The sequence below is a fragment of the Anopheles cruzii genome, chromosome 2 (genome assembly GCF_943734635.1).
Source record: "Anopheles cruzii chromosome 2, idAnoCruzAS_RS32_06, whole genome shotgun sequence".
Lineage (NCBI taxonomy): Eukaryota > Metazoa > Arthropoda > Insecta > Diptera > Culicidae > Anopheles > Anopheles cruzii.
The window spans coordinates 56220141-56246376 of record NC_069144.1 but is presented as its reverse complement, the minus strand read 5'-3'; the positions used below and the strand labels follow the sequence as shown (position 1 = coordinate 56246376).

The 26236-nt window shown below is 48.9% G+C and overlaps 3 protein-coding genes across 4 annotated transcripts; 2 read left to right on the top strand and 1 right to left on the bottom strand.

Annotated features, from left to right (window-relative positions):
• Positions 1–357: 357 nt before the first annotated feature.
• Positions 358–9448, top strand: LOC128267037 (zinc finger protein OZF-like). The gene is made up of 9 exons (XM_053003829.1): positions 358–372; positions 3423–3561; positions 3956–4039; positions 6264–6347; positions 6430–6513; positions 6958–7041; positions 8117–8327; positions 8548–9061; positions 9251–9448. The coding sequence occupies exons 1-9, from the start codon at positions 358–360 to the stop codon at positions 9446–9448; spliced, it is 1413 nt and encodes a 470-aa protein (XP_052859789.1).
• Positions 9449–14393: 4945 nt separating this feature from the next.
• Positions 14394–23516, bottom strand: LOC128267761 (potential E3 ubiquitin-protein ligase ariadne-2). Of its 2 annotated transcripts, XM_053004675.1 has the most exons (6): positions 22680–23516; positions 17093–17357; positions 16480–16861; positions 15678–16046; positions 15350–15613; positions 14394–15261 (listed from the first exon to the last, which is right to left on the bottom strand). In XM_053004675.1, the coding sequence occupies exons 1-6, from the start codon at positions 22750–22752 to the stop codon at positions 15115–15117; spliced, it is 1500 nt and encodes a 499-aa protein (XP_052860635.1). In that variant the 5' UTR covers positions 22753–23516; the 3' UTR covers positions 14394–15114. The 2 variants fall into 2 exon arrangements, with proteins under 2 accessions (XP_052860635.1, XP_052860634.1); XM_053004674.1 differs by having other exon boundaries at positions 16480–17357.
• A 487-nt stretch (positions 23517–24003) lies between these two features.
• Positions 24004–26153, top strand: LOC128267036 (uncharacterized). Its single transcript, XM_053003828.1, has 4 exons — positions 24004–24135; positions 24195–24397; positions 24466–25408; positions 25482–26153. The coding sequence occupies exons 1-4, from the start codon at positions 24004–24006 to the stop codon at positions 26151–26153; spliced, it is 1950 nt and encodes a 649-aa protein (XP_052859788.1).
• Positions 26154–26236: the final 83 nt, after the last annotated feature.

Sequence of the window (26236 nt, the reverse complement as noted above, 5' to 3'; positions counted from 1 at the left end):
GAGGCAGTGTCCCAAGGAAAGATAGTGACCGAGGCACGGAATTGTAATAGGGTGGTGCAGTTCTGAACGCGTGCGGACATTACAAATTGCGGCACACGAAAAGGGTGCCGAACGGCGAAAGGACACGCGACTTCGGCTGCTTGCGGTCCCGGTTTCGGTGTACGTGCGCGTGCATATGTGTGTTGGTGCTTAGTTCGTGCGATACACAAAGGGGACAAGATACGGCGGTGACCGAGAACGGAGTTCCAGCGGTGCTCCACCTGTGACGGCATCCCGTTTCCACCTCTGTCCTCGGCCAATCCCAGTGTGTCCCAGTGTTGGCAATTCCGTCCCGAGTGTGGCTTAATGCAGCGAACGATGTTCTATCCGCTGGTAAGTAGCATTCCGAGACATCGGAGATATCGTCTTGACCCTTCCGTGGCTACTGGGGATAATAATTTGATCGATGGGAGACGGATGAATGTCACGCTCCGGTTCGGGAGCGATCGAAGCATGCGGCCTAAAAATCTCTATAAAGCCTCTCCCGCCGCTCGCCATTGTCTGTGTCGCGCTAGCCGTGCTCATCCGGTTCCGCCGTGTCGCGCACGCACACACACCGGCGCCCATGATGATGGTGGGTTGATCGCGCGGGGTGTTATGTTATCGCGGTGTTCGCGAAACAGCCGACCGGAGAGGTCTTTTTTACGTGTATATATTTATTTGGCGGGTGCTCCTACCATCACACACCCCTATCGCAGAGCACAGGGTGCCGAATATTTGCGTGCGTTCGTATGAGGGACACCCGCCGGCAGCGGCAGCGCCAGCATAGGTTACGACAGCCGAAGCGCACACCGCGAGCAACGCGTGTGTTTGTGTCTCGCTGTGTACGTGCTATGCGTGTGTGCAAAAAAAAAGAAACAGAATATATGAGAGTGCGGGTGCCGCAGAAAATGTGGTTTCGCGAATTCGCGACCTCCACTGCAAGCAGACGCGGCCCCCGAAAAAATCCGCGAGCAACAGAGAAACTCGGCAACCCCAAACTCGAAACCAATCCATCCCTAGCGAGAGAGCAGAAAAATCGAAGCACTCCGCGTGGACCTCGCCTTTTTATGTCTCGCACCCCCCCTCGAGAAAGGAAAAAAAAAATCGCGGACCCGGCGCTCATGTTGCTTCCGCCTCTGCCTTGTATGCGGGGCCTCCGCGGCCGCGACCGCGGCTGACCACCATCATCATCATCATCATCAGGAGAGTAGAGCAAATGTGGCCAAGCAACGCGTGGTGGTGGTGAGCCACGAAGTTGGCGATTTTTTTGGCGAAATTTTTGAGAGCTAATTTTTTTTTTCATTTCATCCCCTCAACCCCCCCTCTGCTCTCTAACTGGGTTTAGTTTGCTATTTTATGGCTCGTTTTTCTCGTCGGCCATTTTTGCGTGTTCTCCTTCTTTGTGATTCGCGAATTTTTGGCAAACGCGATCGCGAGTCGCGTGGTGTGGTTGGCATAGCAAGAGAGAGAGAAAGAGAGCGCTGAATCAGATTTGCGAAAGAGGCAAATGTAGAAAAAACGTGTGATGCAAACGCCACGTTTAGAGTGAGTTTTTGCCCCCCTCTTGGTGGGGTTAGGAAATTTGATTTCTTACAAGCAGCGATTTATGAAAAAATAACTACCTCATGTTTTGTTGCTCGAGTTTTGGCTACACGTTTTATGTTCGCTATCGCCCTCTTCGATCGGTAACTTTCGTTGTCAACCCTAGGGCAACGCGATGCGCCTACTGCGTCACCTGCGTTGAGTTGCTATACTCCGCAATGACCAACGGATCGACAACGAATTAAGCATCTGTCCGTGGGGCACGGAACACTGGCCCCGGTAGTTCATGGAACGATGCTGCGAATTCCCTATGAGCTCTCTTGTAAAAGATGAACGTATCACAGCAACCCATCGCTTGGGATGATCAATTTATGTGCTCAGGGCGCATTAGGGCTTCAAGCGATTCATGAAGAACTTTTCACCTCCATTTCCCATCTCGTGTGGCTTTCGCTTTCGCTGCATACAGGTTTTTCATTGTTTTTTTCGCCATTCAAGAAGGGCCGGATCTAGAATAGTTCAAGTTCCTGTTTTCTGCAGACCCGTGCATATGCTTTCTTACACGGAGTTGTGGCTCACCAATATGTTGATTTGTCGTAGAATATTTGGACAACATTTCCAACCACCCGAACCACCATTTAATGCACAATTTGTTGTACCAACTTTGAATATTCATCAACGTTGGCCATTCGCTGTTGCGTGGTCATAACATTGATTTACAATCCATTCAATTGTCAGCAGGCCGTGATCGTGTCGACCCCTTCACCGTTTTGTGTTTATTTTTAGTCGCTTACTTTACTCTCGCTCACCGATTAAAAATTATTTTTATGTTTTATTTTTGTTTTTTTTTTCCAGCAAAGTACATTCGAGGATGGCGGAATCGAGGTGTCCCGTACCGAGATGCTTAACCAAGAACAATTGGGTGACAATAAGCACACATTGGCTTTATCACTTACTCTGGGCAATACGCTTTTCAATCTCAACAAAATAAAATGCCCGCAATGCCGGAAGGTGAGTGAGCCAAACTAGGTCTTTGTGCCATTCGGTTAATTTTATTCAAATCAAACAATGTGGGTAAAAAACGAACATCATAAAAAAGAGTCACTTCACGTTGCGTTGCTGCTGATAACACAAAATACTTATCATTTCTTGTTGTACGTTGTTGCTTAAAATATTTTTCTTGAGCGATCCCTCACATCCGCGGCCGGAGCATAATCTCAACCCAGTGAACGAGTTTCTTTCCGTAAAAAAAGCCCGAGACAACACGCGGCGGGGCAACACCTTTACCGATCCTTGCGTTCTCGAGCTTCCCTTGCCCGAGGACAGCTGGATGGTGGTGGTGTAGTGCACCAACCGTCCCAACCTGGCTGGCCGGGAAAAGAGTGTCGAAAAGGGAATTAAAAATACCAAACCTGTTCCTGTTGCGGCGTCCTTCTTTGCACGCCATTCATCGGAGCCCTTGCCTTGCCTTTCCGTTCTGTTGAAAGCGCTGGATCAGGTTTATCATGCGCAAGTGAACGCACAATCTTTTTAAATCCTTTTCCTTTTGTTTGGCTGAGCTTGAGAAATATATCGAATATGCCCAGGTTGAGGTTAAACTTATCCACGGATAGCTGACCGGTACCTATATTTTATCGAACGTAATCCTGCGATATAAAATTTTCCGGACCTGTGGAAAAGTTACACCCATAATGTCAAATGCCTTACACCGCTTTTTTACGTACACGTCGGAAAAGATCGTTTTTTTGTCTGGTTGAAAGTCATAATAACAAGCATATTTTTTACACCATCACATCCTTTTCGGTAACAAAAGCACACACTCAACTGTACTAAATTTGACCCTCTTGTTTTCTCCTTTAAAGCGTTTCGATTCGGTGGAAGAAATGCAACAACATCAGACTAAGCACCTGACGGAGAACAAGTTTAAATGTGAAATATGTAGTAAAGAGTTCCCCAGCCATAGTTCCATGTGGAAACACACTAAGGCACACACCGGTGAACGTAAGTTTCGTTAATTAAGGCAACGTTTTTTTCTGTATTGTAATGACATCGTTTCCGTTGCAGGACCCTTTGTATGTCCAATATGTAATAAAGGATTCACTCAACTAGCCAACCTTCAACGACATGATCTCGTTCATAATGGTAAGCTCTCTAGAGCCGCGTTTGGATCACAATCCTTCCCTCCATCACCCGGCGACCGGATTTTCTAACCACACATCTTCTGATGACAATATACACAGTTTGGTCACAATTTCGCATTGATGACGTTGTTAAGTTTGGTTCATTCTGAGAGATGAGATGTTACACAAAACCGCCGAATGATGGAAAGGATTTGACTAACTACATAGTTCCGCTATATTTTAACCCTGCGATCGTTTGTCTGTCTCTTTCGTAGGACTGAAACCGTTCAAGTGTCCCATTTGTGAAAAGTGTTTTACACAACAAGCAAACATGCTGAAACATCAACTACTTCATACGGGTGAGTCGAATGGATCGATTTGCGCGACCATCGAACAAGACGAGAATGGGCGAGAAAAGTGGTTCATCCGTTGCTTCTACCTCTCGTAGCCTCATGATCATTATGTAGCAAATTTGATATTCGTCAATTGAATTAGTTGTTTAAAACTGTGATCCTCTTTCGATCCTGTTAAAATTTCCTAGAACACCCATCCCATGGCAGCAGTAGTACGGTTTTGTCTCGATTTTGTGTACTCTGTCCATGTCACTTGAAAATGTTGACAACCATCTCACGTTTACGGTTGCGCCGAGCCACTAATTACGGGTCTTTCTATCTTTATCTTCCGTTTTTCTTCTTCTAACCAATCTCCAATTGCAGGACTTAAACCATACAAATGTCCAGTGTGCCAGAAAGCGTTTTCGCAGCACGCAAACATGGTCAAACATCAAATGCTTCACACAGGTTTGCTAAATTTTTATCCTGCCAATCTCTTCTTCAACCTTCTTCGCTAAAGCATTTTTTGAACCACACTTTGCATTTCGTTTTTTGTTTGTTTGTCACACTCTAATTATGGCTCATGCATAATGATTTACTTTCCTAACGCATTTCCCTAATTTGCCTGTTAGACAACAGAGTAATTTGTTGTTATTTTTTTCCATTTTTTGTTTCTTATGGTTTTGTTCAATTGGTTTGGCGTAAAGTGAATTGGTTGTTGGCGCTAATAAAATTAAAATCATGTTGTAGTGTTTGACGATTGTTGCAAAGCTCTTCATTTTCTTCTAATCGCCTTTCTGTTTGTCTGTTTTTTTGCACATTGTGCGCGAACCTGTCGCCGTCTCATGGGTAACCTATGGCACTGTCGCTGATTCCTGTTAATGAATGCTGCCTAAATACAGGACTGAAGCCGTACAAGTGTCCAGTATGCGAAAAGGCTTTCACTCAACATGCCAATATGATCAAACATCAAATGCTACATACCGGTAAATCGATCGTTTTAAATTTATTTTCACGTATCTATTTCGCAAACGCACACTCTTAAAATTTGCTACTTTTATGTGTATCCCAGCAAAACAATAATTCTTTATGACGTTTATCGATTTTTATCTATATCTTGACATCATCTTCCGTTGCACCAACAACTTTCTTTCTCTCTCTCTCTCTCGCGCTTTTCATCTTAATCACTAAGCAAGCTGTTACTGATCGATAAACCGATTACCGCTTCCTTTTTGCAGGACTTAAGCCATACAAATGTCCAGTTTGTGAGAAAGCCTTTACCCAGCAGGCCAACATGGTCAAACATCAAATGTTACACACCGGTAAGCTATGAAGCTTTTTCCAGGCACGATCAGTAGCATCATTACGTTTCACGAGCCATCACCATCGCCATTCCTACTAACCGCATTCATATGAAAAGCCACAGGTTTTGTGCTTTCTGTTATGTTCACTATTTTGGCAAAATTAATGTCCAACGTTTCATTAGCACACCCTTCTGTCTCTGTCTCTGTCCGTTAGTTACTGATTTGTTCAACGCATTTTCTACGTCACTGATCGGTTGTTATTTTCTCTTTTTTCTCTTTTCCGCTCGCGCTCGGACACATATACTCGCGCGACGTCCTGTTTCGGTCCGTGTCCGTGTCATACTTTCCTTCCGGAACGACTGCAAACAAACAAAACATTACAATGTTATTCGACTGAACCGTATTGTTATCCCTCTCTTTGTCGTACAAAACCAAACGCTGTGCCCGATGCTGCCCTCGATGCTGCGTGGTACACGAATGTCCTTAAACCTGACAAAAAAAGGCGAGAAACCGTACAAATGTTCCACCTGCGACAAGGCCTTCGCCCAGCAGGCCAACATGGTCAAACACGAGATGCTTCATACCGGTAAATCCATTCTCCTTGCTGCGTCCCTATATTAATGCATTGTGCCGTATCCAACCGTCCTCAAGTGGAGCTTTCAGTACAGTTTCGATTTCGTTTGTCCAATATTGACAATTACTTTAAGACGTTGTTTCTAGGACCCCAAACAATATAGGCTATGACAGAACAGGGAAAACTCTTTGTATTATCATGCATTTTTGTTCAGCAAAGTTAGAAACATACCCTTTCAATTCATTATTCTGAGCAGCAACCTCACCATATCTCATGTCATGCATATCATCAACCATTCACTTAATTGTACACTTACCATAGCTTAATTATTACTATTGTTTTCATTTTGCCTTTCGCAATGCTCCATTTGCAGGTATTAAGCCGTACAAATGTCCAACTTGTGATAAGGCATTTGCACAGCACGCAAACATGATGAAACATCAGATGCTGCACACCGGTGAGTAGCGCAGTATGCCATGAAGGAGCGAGCGATTGGTGTACCAAATCGTTACTAATTGACATGCACTCGTTCGCCGTAGGGTTGAAGCCGTACAAATGTGGCACTTGCGATAAGGCGTTCGCACAACAAGCCAACATGGTCAAACATCAGATGCTGCACACCGGTAATATGTTTTTCACAATTATCATCGCATCGCATATTTGGTGGTTGTTTCGTTTCCCTACGCCTTTTGCAACGGATCAAACAAACTATCGTACTATCGATTCATTTGCTGCAGCACAACTGCATTCGCTCTCGATCGATCAATCAAAATTTACGAAGCCACGTGAATGGATAACAACGATAGTGCGTGTTCGCACGAGACATATTTAACCAAAACGAATAAGCATCATAATGAGCGATTACCAGTGATTTCGGAACTAATTTTTTATTTGTTTGCCAAAAAGATTGTGTGCAATGTGCATACCCCGGTTCTTGTTTATCCCGCTACTACTCCCCTCTATCCTTTCTGTGTTCCGTTGCCTGCCGGCCGTCTTCTGCCGTACATGATCGATGATTAAAGATTTGAACCTCCTTCTCTATCTCTCTCTCTCTGTCTCTCTGTTAGGTTTAAAACCGTACAAATGCAATACCTGCGGCAAAGCATTCGCCCAGCAGGCCAACATGGTCAAACACGAGATGCTTCATACGGGTAATACAATTTTATTCTCTTTCTCGCTTTCTTCTTTCTGTCTCTGCTCTGCATCTTCACTTTTTCAAACGCTCATGTTAGTGACCTCTGGGTTTTCGGACAACAATTCTGGGCGTTTGACAGATTGAACATGAATTTCACAAGATAGACCACCCTATGGATCGCAGCGTGATCTTTATTCGTTTTTGTTTTCTTCCGTGCTCTGTTTTCATACAATCCATATGGCCTCGCGGCACTCACTGATCGCCACAACGCGCACGCCCCCAGGAATTAAACCGTACAAGTGTTCGGTGTGCGAAAAAGCCTTCGCCCAGCACGCGAACATGGTCAAACATCAGATGCTTCACAGCGGTAATTAGCTTTGGTGATTGAAGCCACTTCCCTTTCTGCTGCCTTCTTCTCCACCATCCAGCCAAAGCGGACGCATACTAAAAGTGCTTTAAACGTTGTATTTTTCCGATCATTTTACCGGGATCACCGCTTCCCGTTCCCGTGTGTGATTGCTGATGCTGCACGCCGCCGGCCGGGGTTCACACAGGGATCAAACCGTACAAATGTCCCACCTGCGACAAAGCGTTCGCCCAGCAGGCCAATATGGTTAAGCATCAGATGCTCCATACGGGTAAATACGCAAATTTCCTTGTTTCTTTCGTTACTACTACCATCCCCTACTGTTGCGATTCCTGTCTTTTTAGATCCGTAAAAAATGACCGATGCCTCTAGCGCTTTAGCTCTGATTAATCATTATGCTCTGGCGAGGTCTAATCCTTAACCCACAAACCCTCCCCACCGTTCCTTCTTATGAGTGTAAAGTATATTCAATAAACTTCCATGTTTAAGAATAACAACGAAATAGTAGCTTCTTGTTCTAATATTCCGATACACCTCTCCTTGTTTGGCCCCAATTTATTCTCGATTCTCGGTAGATCAATGTGATGCTCGTCCGTTTTCAGTTCCTAACACCCAGCATGAATTAATCGATGCACTAGACGAGAGGTTGCGCACCTTTTCGCTAACATTGACCCGTTTGTTTTTTCGTTCTCTTCACCATTCCCGCTCGCCGTTCGCCACGTAGGAGAAAAACCATTCAAATGCAACAGCTGTGATAAGGCTTTCTCGCAACGTGCCAATCTGAAGAAGCATGAGATGGTGCACCTGGGTATCCGGCCGCACACGTGTCCACTCTGCACCAAGTCCTACTCGCAGTATTCCAACCTCAAGAAGCACCTGCTCGTGCACCAGAAGCAGGCACTGAAGCAGGAGCAGCAAAATGGTCAAGTGACGGTGTAAGTAAACCCCCCGCAATGAGTGACCGAGTCGAGTATCGCTCCCCTTACCATGATGAAAACCTTCACAACGTCCCCTATCGAATGGTGATGACCTCTTTTAGTTTGGTTCATACTGATACTGTACTAACGAGCGACCGAGGGGCGGACACGGACCAGGGTCGGATGATGGCAATGTTTTAATCCCCGCCCTTTCGGGTGTTACTTTCTTCGCACGCAGCGTCCTGTACAATTGCCAAACCTGTAAGATGCAGTTCGAGGACATCATCGAGTTTGTGCGCCACACGAAACAATGTGATATGAATAACACCGTTCAGCACAATGTGAAACTGGAGAGCATCAAGAGCGAGGTCGACATCGACGGTAGTTCCAATTCGGGCCTCCAGCAACAGCAACAACAGCAGCAGCATATTATCGCCAACGGTGGTGTTGTAGCGCTAAACGTTAGCCAGCACCAGTTACTAGCCCCTTCGCCAGCCCCACCGGCACCAGTCACCAGTCAAATGCATCTTCCGTCGGCCATTCTAACGTCGGTCATTTCATCGTCGATCGGCTCGAACGTGACCGCACACTCGCTGGCGAACTCGGTACACGCAGCGCACGCCGCTAGTCACGTGACCGCCAACGGTGGTATCCTCATCGCGGGCGGATTACCCACCGTCCATCCGCACGCCCAGCAGCAGCACACTCCGCCCGGTGTGCTCACGCAGCACACGCACGCACACGTGCAACAGGCACATCAACAACAGCAGCAGCAACAGCAACAGCAGCAACAGCAACAGCAGCAACAGCAAGTTATTACCCATCAGCAACTTTCGCCCGTCGGCAGCTCTCACCAGCAGCAGGCCACACAGCAGCAGCAGCAGCAGCAGCAACAGCATTTGGTGCTCCAGCAACAGCACAACCTGCCGATCCACCTGCAGCAGCAGCTGTCGCACCATCTGATCACCACCCATCTGCCGCACCACCCGGGCCAGGAGCATGCCGGGGCGACGGCCGTCGATCTGCACCACCAGGTCAACTTCCACCATCCGCACATCACACACCTGCCGAATCTGTCACACAAAATCCTGTCGCCGCTGTTCCACATTCCGACGTTCAACAACAACCACAGCACATAATGGAGCGAGTGCAGGGGAGCGGCACCACTCGGTGCGGCAGCCCCTGGCACGAGGCACTCCTCCGCGTTGCTCTCATCGGCGACGTCGGCGGCGATCGCCACCGGTACGCCGATACCGATGCCCATCGTGAAGCTCGAGCGACTCGAGGAGGACGATAATACCAATGGTTGCGGTAAGTGAACCAGGAGCAAGCTGCGATGTTTAAGCTAGGGCGAAGCAAAGGTGGCGAAGATCAAGTCTAATACTCAGGAGACAGTCGACGACCGACGAGGTGCTGTTTTTATTCTAGTTTTTTTTTGTCACCTCAGATGAATGATCGCGGGTGCGCCAAGGCTGGAAACCCTTGGGCGAGCTGTTGTCCCCCCCAGGGGGAGAAGAGGACGGAGCGACGGAGCATCTAAAACTGCAAACATATTATTATGTTCTAGTTGTTTAGGAGGTCTCACTACGCACAGTGTGTATAGTTTAGCAGTCATAACGTGCGGAGTAGTATATATTTAGGGATTTCGCGTATGTTGTACGCTTTAAATTCAAATCAGGTGAAGCGGCTCCGCAGAGTGAACAGCAGAAAGATACCGTCAAGCAAAAACGTCTAGTTAAGAAGCGAGATAGAGAGAGAAAAGGGAGACTTTAGAAGCAATGAAGAGCCCTTTTTTAAGTGTAGTTGTGAATGTAACGGAAGGATCGCGGTAGACCCATACCGTGGAAGCGCGGTAGACCCGTACCGGCGTCCTCCGTATTGCTTGTTAGCTATTGTTTTGTTTTTCTGCGCAAAAGATCATCGTAAAATGGTAATGGCAGCAGTTGTGATATGTAATAACATAAACAAACACACAACACACTATTTAGTGCGTCTCTTTGGGCTTATTTTATCAATCCCCCTTCTCGAAATACTACCCGGAGCGTGCTCTTGGCTGTCGAGCATCATGATCGTGTATGATCGTGAATAGGCTAAGCTCGCTTCAATCAAAATACCCGCCAGAGAGACGCAGAGGGACTGTGATACAATATCTCTCTCTCCCTCTCGGCCAATAGGAAACAGTCACGCACATAGGGGTGTCAGGTATCATCACTGTTGATCTCTGTATCGCGGTTTCTGTCAGTCTCGTTGGTTTTTGTTCCGTCGTGTTACTCTCCGGGAGACATTGTGATATATCACGGAGCTGTACCAAGGCTACCACACAAGCGCGCAAACTCGCGGCTGCACTTTTCCCGAATCCGAACCCCGCGGGGGTCAGAATGAACACACCACATTGTTCGAGTCTCTCCGGAGAGGGAACGGTACCGAATGGAATCGCGGATGGACATGGTTGTGTAGAACAACGTGTATCTGTGCACAGTAGAGACTGCAAAAGATAGTTTTAAACAAGCATATAGAAAAGAAGCTCAGCTCTACTAGAAGACAAACCAAAACACCTTTCCGCGCGCGCACGTGTTAAAGAAAAGGTGTGTGCGGGGCGCGATACAGGGGCGACGTGGCCGGCGTCCTTGCGCCCAAACGATGGCCAAACTCAGGAGAAAAACAAAAGCGCGTTTGTATCGAATCTTGGCCAGGGCGCGCAACAGTCGATTTAGTATACTAGGGATGGCAATTCACGGGGGACGCGTCACACGCGTGTAGTCGGATGACGTAGCAATAGATAGGGGCTAGGGTGTAAGCGTAAGTAAAGCCAGAACTGAAACGGTATATAATTTCTCCTGCAAGGAGCGTGTGTAGAGGAAAGCGAAACAGGGGTGCCTTTAGTGTGTGTGTGTGTGTGTGCGGGTGCGCGTGCCACGTGTTCCGTTCGTTTGCGCTTTGCGCCAAAAAATTGCGATGATTGCAATGTTTTTGGTACGATCACACGATCGCGAGCGATCGGGCGATTTTCTCGCGTGCGTGTCTTCCAAATATGCCATTGATACAAATTGGTTCTGTGGTCGACTGCTTGCGGCCCGTTCTTGATAAACGGACCTCGGTGACCGAACCTATTGTGTAAATCATTGTTATTTATGTTGTCTGTTGCAACGGACAGATTCGAATGACCGTCACGAATGTGTTTGTTCACACTCAGGACTCAGGAATGAACTTGGGGAAAAGATATCTAAAGTCTGTTTATTTTCAATTAACACAATCCTGCTGTTTTGCTGCATTTACTGCCGAGCCTGTAGACTCTGTGTCGCGCGAACACTGGTATGATTGACATAAAGTGTGTTGCGACATAACATCTGCATTGTGATAACCGGACGGACGAGCACAGAACTTCCAAAAAGCGCTTTTTCACATATCCGCAACCTGTAGAGGTCAAATACGACGGAACCGCGCTGTGTGGTATGAAGCAGGAAAACGGAATGATCATTCTCTAGTAAGACGGCAAGGCAAGGAACGCTACTACGCTACGTGGTTCAACGCATACTAAGAGTGTTTGGTGGTGAAACACAATGATCGTGTGGAGGCTGCAAAATTGTTGCAGAAAGTACATTTTAACCTCTTAGCTATTAGGACGGACACCCCCGGTCAAGACCCGGTTGCGCCCACAATTGGGGATGGCTTTTGACTGGGCCGGCGGGAGAACATCCAAACCGATTTGGGGCAAGCCTAATTGTAAACCCTTAGTCGTCGTACACATAAATGCTGCTAGAGAGATGCTAGAGTAAGGCGACGCCGAACGGTAGCAACACACACGGAGAGAGTAAAATAGAATGAAAACGTAACGTAAAGATCACTCATATAACTAGGTTATTGATGTGTGTGTGTGTCTGTGTGTGCCTGTGTGTGTTTGTATATTAAGTGCTTCCACGATCCAGGAGAGTATTAGGTCACAGGGACCTACCCACGAACCCGAGCAAAAGCACATTACTTATCCAAAACAAAGCAACCATGATGCGGCATCGGAAGCAATGCACAACAACACATTGTAAAACCTCACTTTAGCAAAGACGCTGTGACGATTGATACTATACGCGAATAGAACAGTTAATGAACTAAAGTACCGTGTGTGTTTTGAAACTGGATTAATGTGCACACAATAAATTCCACAAGAAAAACGCCCAACAAAATGCAAAACACACAGCTCCAGGATAGAAGCAAATCCTGGCCACAAACCGATCGCGGAATACTCAGAACATACTGTGGCTTGGGTGGTGTAAAAAGACTTGGTAAGCGAAGAAGAGCAGCATAAATGGAAATCAAAAGTAGCAAATACATTAGCAATTGTGGAAAACATTCATAACCCAGCATACCAACCCAGCAAAGCATTGTAATTTGCCACCGGCAAAAAGGGTATGTTGAAATTTTGTGTTACATTGAAACGGAAAAGTGAACGAAACACGTTCTCAAACACATTACACTCACCACCAGAGGAGGCGGGGTCGCAGCACTAGCAGGCCCCAATTTGTACTTTTTCTAGCCAACAAAATCTATTTACGGATCTAGTAAACCACGACAAGATTGCAACGTGAAAGTGGCACTTGAGAGGTGAACGCGACGACAGAGGACAGAGAGAGCATAATGGCAGCATAGCAACTGTAGAAAGCAAGTGTGTGGTCCCCGCAGTCATCAAATTATGGTAAACCAGAAACAGTGTCGCAAAAGTAGTTTATAAAACCCCCGAATACAGTTAAAAGGAAGGGCTCTAAAACGAAAGTAAACCCACATAATTGCCCAGCGCGCAACCGTAGCATATTCTCGAAGCCGCCTACTACCAGCCACTAACTCTACACAAGTACGATGTATCAGACCGAATGGGGTTAAGCTGGGGCACTTGTTGTGTGTGAATGTGCGATTCGAGAAACAAGGGAGAAGATATCAGAAAAAGGCTGCTACATTATTGGAAAAATGAATTTGAAAGGTACGTTTGTGCAACACAAAAAAAAGGCTGACAGAAGGGTTTATATAGTGTGTGGAGAGAGATAGAGTGCGTTACTGTTGAAATGATGTGTGTAAATGGTTGGTTGTTGGTTCGTCGTGTCGTGTGATGTGCGGAAGGATATTGGCGCAAATGAAAAATCGCCTACTGAGGAGCTGTCACGACGGGGTATGTTGGAAGTGGTCGTCTCGTGATGCTCGTTTAGGAAGATGTAGGAAAAGAGATCGGTTACGCGATGCAAGATGGTGAATTTGTTTCTGTTGCACAAACCACCAACCAAACCAACGGACAGTGTGTTCCCATTGATAATAGTTTTCTTCGTCTATATAGATTTATGCCCTGTTTCGCCAACCCCCCCTTTTGTTTACGTTACGCAGTTTATTGGGCGGGTTCACCTTGTGCACCTAGTGTGCAGCACTATTATCGTAGGGCTGCTGCTAGTGCCTCAGCGCTTCCGATTGGCTTAGAAAGAGAGGGTAAAACAGGAAGTGAGACGAAGAGAGAGAGAGAGAGAGAGAAAGGTTAAGTTTGTGACTTAATATTAGAAAGCGCGTCCCCGGCTCTACCGTGGCATATCGCATTGTTCTACATCATCCCGTTTGTAGCGCGGAAGCATCTTTCTTCCCGGTTTTCTGTTCGTGGTGCTTCCGGAAGCCCCTCAGAAAGTGACGTATTATTTAGATTTCAGTATCCAAACGTTTTCGAAGTTGAAAAGTTTTTGTTTCCGATAAATTTATCTGTCCCCCCAAAACGCGGAGCGCCGTGCGCGCCTTCCTATTATTATTATTATTATTATTATGCATATAATGATTATAATTACTACTATTACGATGAATGACTATAAACGATGCCGATGATGATGATGTATAGAATCAACACAATGAATAAAAGAAAAAAACAACATACTTAGTGAAACGCTTATAAAAAAGTTCCAAAAGTAGTATTTTTTTATCAAGGGAATCAAACATATTTGCATGTCCCCAAGAACCTCCTCAATAGGGTTTCGGATTCCTTTCGGATGAAAGTAATTCACACTCTACCGCCCGGCGGAATTATTGCAGAAATGTATTTTTATTTCTCTCCTCTTTTCTTGTGTTCTCGTTGCGTTCGCAATTATCATATGCGCTATTAGGTTTCGCTTCTCGCCTCTCTCGGTGACTCGGTAAGCTTAGCATCGTAATTCAGTTCGATTATCTACAAACTAGCTGAACGCTGATGTGTGGTGGGCTAGTGGACGCGCATCAAGCAAGTGCGGGCCTTGACTGGTCAGAGCGGGCCACAAGCTGCTTCCGATATATCCTCCTTTGCCTAATTCTTCTTATCCGTCCCCTCAGCTAGCTTTCTCTCGCTGTCTGGCGTCTAATCTCCTTATTCCCTAACGCTTAGCTCTAGACGAGTAGTACGTGATTTCACTCTTGAGTGCGCTCTAGTGTTAATGCTCCCTGCTAGCTGTCGCGGGACACGTTGACAATTCCCGCGCCGCAAAACACGTCGCATTTACATCGAACATTAATATTGCCTTTGCCGCTGTATCAACACCGTGTGTCCCCCAAAGGATGTGGTGGTGCGTGGGGCCGTCTCTCGGGGCGCGCGCCAGTAATGGTAATATATGCTTCGCTTAACGTTACACACTATCCTATTCACTAATAGTTTCACAATTGCATTGAAGATCGTTTGTCTTTATTATCTGGTAGTAGCTTCTTTTCGTCCTTCCGATCTGTATCGTTGCGTTGCGTTGCGTTTGGCCGCGCGCGCAAAGGAGGACTACTTTTTTCGTTCATCATCTTCATCATCATCCACGCGCACTCCACGCGCGCATTACGCTTCGTTTGGGAAGAAGTCCTTCAGCAGGGTCGTACGCCGCTTCTCGGCGATGTCCATCTGGTTTTCCAGCTCGCCCCGATCGGTCGTTTCCGCCCGTTCGACCTTCCACGAAAGGTTCTCGATTTCTGCCTCCAGTTGGGCCTAGGACGGGGCGATGGGGATTATAGAACAACAAGAGGTCATTAAGGCAAACCGTAGAAGAGGGGCTCCCGGCGGGGCCACCCTGTACCTGTTGGTACTCGAACAGTTCCTTCCGCGATTCCATGTAGTACGCGTACGGGTAGGTGTACTGTAGCGTGTAGCGGCACTTGGCGAGCAGGGCGGCCGCATCGAACAGATGCTGCCAGTCGATCCACGTGCCGAGACCCTTCATCACCTTCTCGTTGATGCGCGTCTTCATCCGATCGAGCGTTTGCTGTTCGAGTTGCAGCGACTTTGAATGGTTTTCCCATCGCTCGTAGTAATGCAGGTACTTCTTCAGCGCTTCCCGTGCCTGTCGTGGGGACAAAGAACGGGTGAGGATGCAGGCCGCACATCTGGAGCACCCCGGTCCTTACCTGCGCGTGAACGGACTCGTGGGCAATGTTGGGGTTCTCCTTGTACCGTGAACACTCGTAGTACTCGGACCCGTGCGCCTTCCAGTCGCCCAAGCACATCCAGCAGAAGTCGTGCTTGCAGTTGAAGCACTGCATGTGATTGCAGCCACCGTTCTTCTCGATGCAGATGTGACACTTGGGGCAGTCCTTCGTGTGCGCACTGATGTAGTTGGCCGTCTCGCTGTCGTCCGCACACTTGGTCAACCACTTGCGGATAATCTGGCAGTCGGTGGGCGCATGGTAGTCGGTACCGCACCGGAAGCAGAACATCGTCTTGCACACCTTACAGCACGCCTTCTTCGGACTAATGTCCTGGCTGCGGATGATAATCTGGGGGGGGCCAGAAGAAGAGCTCACATTAACTGACCGCATTGAGCATTTAGTACACTTCAAGTGAATGATGAAAAAGTACCGCGAACGAACGGTGACGCAGAGGACATTGGAAAATCTAACAAGCGTATTTAATTGCGATCTGGAAGGCTTGGGCATTCTAATAAACCGATGCGCTTCATTTTTCATCAGTTGGCCCGATTACAACCGGTTCGGTGTGAAAATATGTTGCTGTATTACGGAATCAAAGCAGACGTTCCTAGAATGCCGTGATCCTTAGAATGTCGCGTCTTAAAAGCGTTAAAAATAGAACGAAAGGTCACTCTTTATCAGTTGTCTGTGCGAAACTTTAGATCCGGTTCGACGACAAAAAGGTCAAACCGCATCCTAATATCGACAGGCGGAAGCAGGCAAAGGTTGCCTCTCGGCGTACCTGGCAGTTGGGCCCGGGACAAAAGCGTAGCTCCGGGTGCGATTTTACGTAGTCGGCGAACGCGAACTGCTGGTACTTGTCGCGCAGCACCGGCCGGTTGAGCAGATTCAGCACCAGGTCCTCCGGGACGCGCACGTCGCACCGCTGCTCCATGCACTCGATCTGCGTCGAGATGCCCTGACCGATCTGGATCTCGAAGTGCATCGCCCAGCAGTCGCGGCAGAACGAGTGCGCGCAGGACAGCCGGTGGAACTTGTCGGTCATCTGCACCGTCACACAAACCGGACAGAGCTGCGTCCGGTAACCGCCGCTGACGTTGGTGGCGGTGGTGCTCGCCACCGCCGCCGCCGTCGTCGTCGTCGTCGTTGTGGTCGTCGCGGTACTACCGGTCGTTTCGAGTTGCACCAACTGATGATGATGGTACTGGTGCTGCTGCTGCTGCTGATGGGATTTGCTGCTCCCGCTTGACCCCGCCGCCGCCGCCGCCGCCGCAGCAGCAGAGGTCGCGGCAAACGCGGACGACGCCGAAGGTACGAGAAAGTTGGGTCCGGTGATGGTGCCCCCCGATGATGAGGTGGACGGTACGGCGTGATGAACCACCAGCGGGGTCGGCACCGGTGGAGGCGCCGCCTTGATGCGGGCACTCACCAGCAGATGTGAAGCATTGTTCCGATACCGTTCGATCACTTCCGCCGTGTCCCAGCGCGTCTCGTGTAGCAGCACCTTGGCCAGCGATGGCGTTATCTGCAGCTGGGTGCTCAGCTTCTCGACCGGCTCGTTCATCAGCTTCTCGACCTCCTCCACGTTCAGACACTCGTACACGAAGTACTCCGGATCGGCACGCTTCGGGTCGATCTGCTCGATATCGCAGTCTTCACCTTCAACGGAACAGCGAGAGGGAGAGAGAGAGAGAGAGATCGTCATTAATAAATATATTGCTGTGGCGATCAGCTAACAGCTAAATCCGAACGCCGCCATGTGCTCGAAGGTTGCGAAATTTGTCAGCATCAGCATCTCCGCGCGAGAGCACACAGAACCAGTTTCGCCGCGGCACGATCTTGACGGGGGGCCTTCGCGCGCTTTTCTCACACCCCACGCGCGATCGTCGTTAGAGATCCTTGATCGTCTCGGGGACAACCGCGCACACACACACGCGGGTGGCGACCGGGGTTCGCTTATCCGAGGAAGGCCACGCGAGACGTTCCATTGCCGGGGGGCGCGATGTTTCGCGGGACTCATCTCGAGGTTTGGCCGCAGACGAGGGTGAATTAAATATCTCTTATCGCTGCCTGTTAATGTCCTCTTCTGGTTCGATCTGCTCCGGAACTCTTATCAATATTGCAAAACATAGGACCCGAACAATCTCGTACCTTACCGGACTTTGAACCGGAACGGCGAAGGGTCATGTTGCAGCAGCATCCAGGCTCGTGGATCATTAAAATGCCGCACCGGTCCTTAATCTAAATTACGTTCCTCATTAACTCCGCGTGCCGAACGCTACCGAACCAATAAACATTCGCCGGTACGCCAATTAACAGTCGACGGCCTGCAGCAGTTCGAATTCTCCTGTGCCGGAACTGCGCCAAATACTGTCACCGAGCGAGCGCCACACATCCTTGCGATACACGTGCCACAAGACGGTAAGCACCGCTGCATAAAAATAAAAACCCATTTCTAGGCACGATAGTGGACGGCCATTAGCATAACGGCGGAGCGTCCAAGCCGTGAAGTAGCGGCACAGGACACGTAGATAAATTCATCCAGTTACGCCAACGACGACAAAGCTCTCGCTCTGTAAATGCCACACGTTAATAGCGACAGGAAGGTCCTCAACGAGAGAGCGGCCCTCGTCGTCTCGCAAAAGTGCGCACTTTTATTGGCGCTGCCACCTTTGGCCCGCGGCGGGCTCGTGTTATGTGTTCCGCGCCGCATAACGAGGAGGGAACCGCGTCGGTAAGTGTGTTGGGCTTCACGAGAGCGGCCACCGTCGCCGCCACACAGGTTATGCAATGATGGTCAAATGCCATTACGGTGTTGTTTGGTGGCGCACACGGCACAGCGCTCAAACCGGATGATTGGATTTATGTGGCTTCCGACGACTCCGAATCCTCAAGGTTTGTGACAAGAATAGAACACGCCCTTTTCGTTCGGTTTGGTCCACGAACGAAAAGCGAGCTTTCAGGACTTTAGAGAGCCAAAGTAGGTGCTTCTTCCGTGTGGTCGCACATTTCTGGCGCCCAATCTGCCCGAGACATCAAAGAGCGAGCCTCAGATGACCACCAAGTAACCGCGAAACGGCACACAACCTGCCGTGCCGTTCTTTGTGTGGTCTCTCCCTTTCCTCTCCGACGCTTTCCGGTTGGTTTACGTGGGAATTTTGCAGGAAACTGGCCGTCAGCGGCAGACTTCATCCTCGGTCAAAGAAATTTCGCATTCCCAGAACGGACTCTCGGGAGTGGACGTTTTTTGCGGTTTGCTTACCACAGTGACGCTCGCATGTTGCTGGGGGAAACAAGCATGACGCACAACAGTGTGCTGACAAAGAGAACTCTTCCCGGTGGAACTTTGAGGCAGATTCCAACGTTAATCAGTTCGTCTAAACTTGGTTAAAAGGCAACATCCGTTACATTTCATAGAGATCAATTGGAAGCAATATAACCGAAACAAAAAAAGAAAATGTTCAAACAGACCCAAGTGTTCCACGGGGACGAAGTCTTTAGACCCGATTAAGGATCCAAACCCTCACTTCACTTTTCGATTTTCAGCATTTAATTTAGGAGCTCTTTTGGGAAATCAACCCTCATCGGTGGTGTATCGGTGGTGGTGTTTTTAATCCCGTTTTGAACCGCATTAGTTCCTTCATATCCGTTCCTTTGATAGAAATTCATGAAAGCGGTAACAATATTTGTAAACTTTCGGAATTACTACACAATACTCCGCATGTCTCTGGTTCATTACTATTCTATAAAAAGAAGACCAATTATAACGAAACATTCTGTGAAAGTTCGTTGCGAGGCTTAGCCAAGATGCCGATCCTAACGATAACTATTTATAACTTACTGATCGGGAAAATGAACTAACAAAAACCTTAACAAAAGGGTTCTATTGTTTCTCCAGCATCGGTGTTTTTTTTTACTTGTTTCCTAGCCCAGAGATGGGTGACTGAAATTCCCCAGAAGCCAGAGCCATTGCTTCTGGGGAAATCCGCCCGCAAAATATGTTTCCGGTTCACGAAAACTGATAACACATTGGCACAGGAAATAAAATAATTTAGACTCCTGACTGTGCGGTGTTGCCACAACACCACATCCCCCGGAGTCGGAATTACCGGGAAGAACCAGGAATCCTCTCGAAGTGCGTGCCGTGCGGTGCGAATCAAAACCTTCGATGAAACGTTTCTATTCTAGACCATAACACAAACAATTCCCGGTAAAATGCGCATTGCCCTCCGAGAGCTTGAGTAGTGACGGGGTTGGAATTTTCCAACCCTAACAAATCGAATGAATCACAAAAAGTTGGGGATCGGTTCAAACGATATCGGTACCCGTCTACTTCTGGACCGGGTGTGTGCGTCACTTTATTGGCTGAGGAACCCCGCTAACGCGTTGCTAACCGCCGACGCCGTGACTCACTTCCCACCATCAACCCAGTGGAAGGCGGTCCGGCTATAATGAGGATTCTAATCGGTACTGTCTCTACACAGTACACAGGTGATGAACATCAATCGTCCGCTGTCATTCTACAGCCGTGGCGTTAAAAGGGTTACTGTTAACATACTTCGGTTCCGACGACGTGCTAGATAATTGGCGCATGGTCCATGGAGAAAATCATCATCGAAGCGAATAACTTTCACTCTTTTTGCGCTGCTTTGGGGCAAAACTTTCGATTTCTCTCGCCGATCATCTTCGGAAAGGAATCGTAACACTAAGAAAGAAATGAGGGCTGTTCCAGAAAAGTGATAACAGAGCTTCAGTAGCGTATGGCCATCGAGTGGTCCTCTTTTGCGTTGCGTTGTGCAGCATCCCCCATACCGCCACAGAAGGCATAATGCTTGCCCGGCCATCAGACGCGACAGCCTGTCTGACTGGCTGTCTGGTGACCTCCCGCAGTTCAATGATTTTACGATGCGCGGCCCCCAAAGGGCCATAATACAAACACGCACACATGCTTAGGAGCGTGTACCAACACATGGTGATGGGCGATTTGCGTTGGGATCTGGACGATGCTGCTCGTGCGGCCACGTGCTCGAGCGGGATGGCAAAGAGTCCATCGTCCTCTTCTGTATCTTGGTGGCTCGACAACGTGTGTTTACACTATCGCCCTAACCCCTTTACAGTCTGCTTCTCTCGAGCTCCGTGGGTCGGTCGGGTTGGAAACGTGACTTGAAGCACGGCCACAGAGCGATCATTCCGATCGAGGAAACAGGAGAAAAGGGGGTGGCGTTCTGGTGCTTCCATTATGGGCACATTACATCCTAGTTCCCGCGTTTGCACAATCGGTTGTGCGCTCTTTCTCCCGGGGAAGCCCCACAGGAAGATCACGATGATCGTGTTGAAAACGAAACTTACTGGCTTCTTGGGAGTTTTAACGGACACTCCCGGACGGTGGGCAGTTTCAGGGTCATAATCCTGCGGTGCGGTAACAACCGATTCCAAAGTCCCCCTGGTTTTAGTGTACCAACACCAAATCATTATATCACTCTGGGTCATTAGAGCGCCTCGGAATGCGCTACGGTCAAGGGGAGCAACCTTGAAATAAAGAGTGTAACACCGTGGCCGAATGGTGCTTTTGACGGCTTTTCAATGGATTGTTACGTATCGAGCGAGAGAGAGAGCGAGAGAAAGATTACTTGGACCTTTTTTAATGACTAACCGTAGCAACAGAAGCGCTACGAAGGTTACTGCGATTAGGAGCACATCACGGGCACTAGTGACACGAGGAAGCAATTATGTCAGCGCGTGATGACAAGTTGTTGTAGCGAAGAAAATAGTCTCAAGGTTCATTTCCACCGAAATGTATACATTCGCTTGGCCGTGGTTAGGTCAATATCAAGGTTAAAAGCGTTGAGCGTTGTTCTATTTGTTGGGCGATCCTTTGAAGTCGTTTCTGATGGCAGCCCGGGGACTGTTGATTTAGATGTAACAATCAAAGTGTATCAAAGTTGCCTGCGAAGCCGCGGGGTTTCGTTTATGCGGCGAACATTTAACACGCGTTGCTATGGGCATTCGAAAACGGTTCTCTTTCCGCGTATTGAAGCCTACTGATGTTGGAAACGAATATTAGCTTTGTATTGTACAAAATGCTCACAAATGCGTTCCAGGAAATCGTTAAAGTTACTATCGTCCTGCGAAACATTCCGTGGAAAATGTAATCATGGGAATGCATTAATGGGAATGGCGGCGAAACAAAGTGCACGGAATTCTGCACTGGTTCGAGGGTATTTGGAACCGTGCCACCGTTTTGTGAGCAACCACCGCGAGTTCACACCCAAAAGCCACGAGCAATGCAACATTTTCCGTCGCGTTACCCCATTCTTAACACGACGACGATACGCACGCACGGTAGCGTAAAATTCCGCCAGTCGCGTACCACACCGCACCACACTCTAGTATAATGCCATTGACCTCCGCGAGGGCCACACCGGCTCAAGGTGGGTTCATAGCAGCATAGCACAGGTCGGGTATGGCCCCTTACTCTCGAGTAGCAAAGGGAACGGTTAAAAGACGCGCAACGGCCAAGCCCAACGCGGATTGACGCCGCCGTCTGAACCCGTGGAGCGTGCAGAGAGCAGAAGAACCGCGAGGGCCTTCCCGGGAGACCCGGTGGTGCGCGGCCCACGGATCGCAGCCACACGAAACTAACAAACCGTGACGATTTCGTGGGGTGTGTGTGTCCGCTCATTCCCCCCCGTCGCCCAGCAGGACTAAAACCACGAAAACGAACTCTTCATTTTGGGGTCTTGATTTCCTCGAGCAGGAAGCCAACCTGACCTACGACGGCCAGACGGGGCAGCACACGGTGGTTCTCTTTGCTTGGTGCTTTTGTGGCGTTTGCCCGAATAGAGTTTGTGGCCGCAGTCAACCGGAACCGGTGCCCAGAGAGACGGCCTCTCTCTAATGTGCCCTCCGCCGTTCGGGGGTTCATCCTTTCCCACCTGCTCCTGGCGTGGACGATGTAGAACCCCCCGCCGCCGTCCGTACCTGAGTTGTAGTAGTCCTCAAACTCGTAATCATTGTCCGATGAGTACTCCATATCCGATTCCTGGTCGGCCATCGTGTGCTGGGAAGTGGTGTGCCGTCGCCCGTAGCCGCGCTCTGTGGTTGTTGCTCGTTGTAGAAGGGATGATTGTGGCCACCGTCGTCGTCGTCGCCGTCGGGCGGCACTACCGTGCAGGGGGGTGGTGGTGGTAGCGGCACGATGTTGTACATAAAAACACCTTCACTTTCTTGGGTTTGGTAAACTCCGTCTTGCCAAGCACTGTGAGAAGCGAACAGCACAACACAATGAAAACGCAGTAGGCTAATCGCAAGCGGCTGATTTCAACGCACAGGGGAAACAATTGCCTTCCTATTGGTAGAGAGGCGTTTTCCGCGGATTAAACACTTTGGGCTTGTATGATGGTTGAGCTTTGTTTTCGCGTTACACTCAGAATTCGACTTACAAACCAACACACACTGCGGGAAACACACACACACACTCGTGTTGGTTTTTGCCCTTTCGCATAAACTTCCTAGTCGCGGTCGTAGCAAGCAAGAAAACAAAACAGGAACACAACACTGCGAACGAAGTAACCTCGAACCTGGGAGTTCACTCGGGCTGCCGTCAGGCCATCTTCTCGGCGGAAGTCGCGGTGGGTGCGTACGCAACACACTCTGATTTACGCAGCGAAAAGTGGGAAATTACGCACGGGGCACCACGAGACGGGGACGGGGCATCCGCACGATGGGACACCGAAATTTCATCCGTAAACAAACACGCGCAGGAGGACTTCCGAGCACAGGATGGAGGCGTTTTCTGTGCGGAAAAATGCGTATGAAATCAATCCTTTCCTTGGTCCAGCTCTAAAACGACTCATTCACGGACTCTGCGGAACCAAGCGTCTATTATAATAATTAAACATAATTTGCGATTTGCTATCTTAACTTTTGTTAAACGTCAAAACACGAAACGTCAAAACACGAAACGTCAAAATGTTGATGTTGTTTTTATGAAACTGAACCTTACTAAGACACTGCGAACCTAACTTTGATGACGAACCTGACACCCGAGTCAACCTACGAAAATCAAGAACAAGAAAACGGGAAAGGGGGAAAAAGAGTGTTGACAATTGAGTGTTGGTGCTGCCACCTGCCGGAAAACGCGCACAAACTGGCGGTTGCACTGACAGCACGATTTCGACCGTTCCGTTAGTAGGCTGGTTCGTATTCTGTGCAGTTCTTCGCAGCATCGTGAGTCGTTAAAACCACAAATCCTGATTCCGGGATTCATCGAACCACATTGAGAAGATTCATTTTTAGCAACAGAATGAGCAACGGTCTGGGCAAGTACGGCCTTAGTGATTTTTATGCCATTTCGCTGACCTCCGATATGAAGCGGCAACTAATGGTTCGAATCAACGACGAGCTGAACCAAACTCGTACGCTGACGATCGAAAGGGTAATGTAGAAGTACTTTTTGTATATTATCGTCGATCCTCGAGCTTGCTTCTCTTATAGGTGAATACGGTGTGCCAGCATCTGAATCAATGCTTCGAACCCAACCTGGGTACGATTCGTTTGGCGGTGAACATTGTGGCGAAACTTTTGTCGTTCCGAGTGGCCGAAGAAAGGGTGATCGACTCGTACCGCAAACTTTTGTGTTACGCATCGAACGTGATCGATTGTACCAATGCGAGCGAGCTTGCAGACGGTATGCGTAGGTTAGTGGGCTCATTGGCCTCGCTCCGCAAAACAGGGCCCACTTCTAACCGTTTACTACCGTTTACAGGATTTCGTTGGCTGCCCTCGAGGGAGGCAATGTTCCGTTTCGAGCGTTCCCCGTGACGGTGACGAAGTGTATCATGGTGCTAATTTATCAGCTTCCCATCGTGGACGTGCTTGAGCGAAAGATCATTCACCATGCATTGCGGTCCACGCTGCGCTGGAACAAACTGGTGCCGGACGCGTACAAACGTTGTGGATTCGGATCGCTCATACGGTGTGCCATTGTCTCGGCGAACAACCTGCGGGATGATCAGGCAGCGGTCACCGAATTGCTGGCTCTCGTGTGGCAGCTTTTCGACGTGTACTACGGCGCTACGCCACGATCGGAGGTACATCCGGTTGATGTACTGCTACGATCGGCGTACGATCGGATCTTTTTGCGCCTCACCAGCGAGTGGGCCGATGCGAAATGTTTCGCACTGTTGATCGCCGTCCTGTACGATCTGCTGAAGCGACCCACAATCGATGGGTTCCTAAAGCTCGATATCGTCCGGCTGCTGAGCGATGCTGCGGGTGGTGGCCTCCGGCGTCTAGTGCGGCTACTCTCCATCCGCCAACACGTCCGAGCCGATGTCACAATGCAGGCGAGAGTAAAAACCGTTCTGACACGGATCATCACACAGAACCTGTTCCGGTACGAGTGCGAACAGAACGGCCAGCGATGGCAGGACCTGACGAAGGGTATCGAATGGATGGTCAATTCCGTTTGTCTTACCGAGCTGGTCGATGCCCGGTTCATTTGCCTTCATTTGCCGCGCGAAAAGCTCAGCTTGGAAAACGTTTGCTTCATGTTCATCGTACGCCATCTGGATGTCCTCGGTGGCCTGCTGGATGCCAGAGCGGAGTTGGACTATGTGTACAATCTGGTCGCCGCAGTTAACATTATCTACCACAAGCGTTGGAGTGTGCCCGGCTTTTTGGTGAAGCATTTTATCGACGGACTGTCGGTGAGTTGCTGCCTCCGAATCCGGTTTTTACTCGATCCTCTTAATGCCTCTTTTCTCCCCTTTTTGAGATTAGCGATTTTCTAACCACAACTTGTGGAAGCAGAACGTCCCGGAATCTCAAAAATGGCTTAAGGCCATCCTTCCCCAAGGAGGACCGCCGTCCTCGGGTGTCAACATGTTTGGCCGACTTCCGGTCACGATCCAGCGCATCCAGTGGATCAAGCTGCAACCGCGAGGCTTCCGGGAGCTCTGCATCGTCCACCAGCAGTACGAGTTTCTGCGCGATGTGTACATTGTGACGTGGGACGAAAAACTTCTAACGTCGCTCCAATCCACGTTCTCGGTGACCACCCTAATGACGGTGATGCACGGCAAGCGGTTCTCTTGCAGGGCGCGCGCCAATGCTTCCTGGTTACTTTCGAAACGTGCCCTTCCTGGCACCCAGCTGGCGAAGGTTTACCACAACATCCGGCGCCACATTCGCCAGCCTACCGGCAGATGGATGTACTGGGCGAGGGCCATCTATGGTTCCATCGATGGCCTGGACACAGCCACGAAGCGTACGCTGTGGGCTGAGCTTACAACGGCATCCGGCAGGGAGAGTGAAGAGGAAAATTGTTTGATTTTCGAACTGCAGGCTCGACTGCTGATCAGTATGCTAAGCGAAGAAACCGATTCCGAGCCTAATGGCCACGCACGCACCAACAACGCGATCGAACCGTTGTTAAAGAAACAAAAGATTTGAACAATAAAAAGATTGTAATTTATTTGACTCTGACCACCGAAACGGTACATTCAAAAATTGAATTGTGACAGCCGTCATCGGAA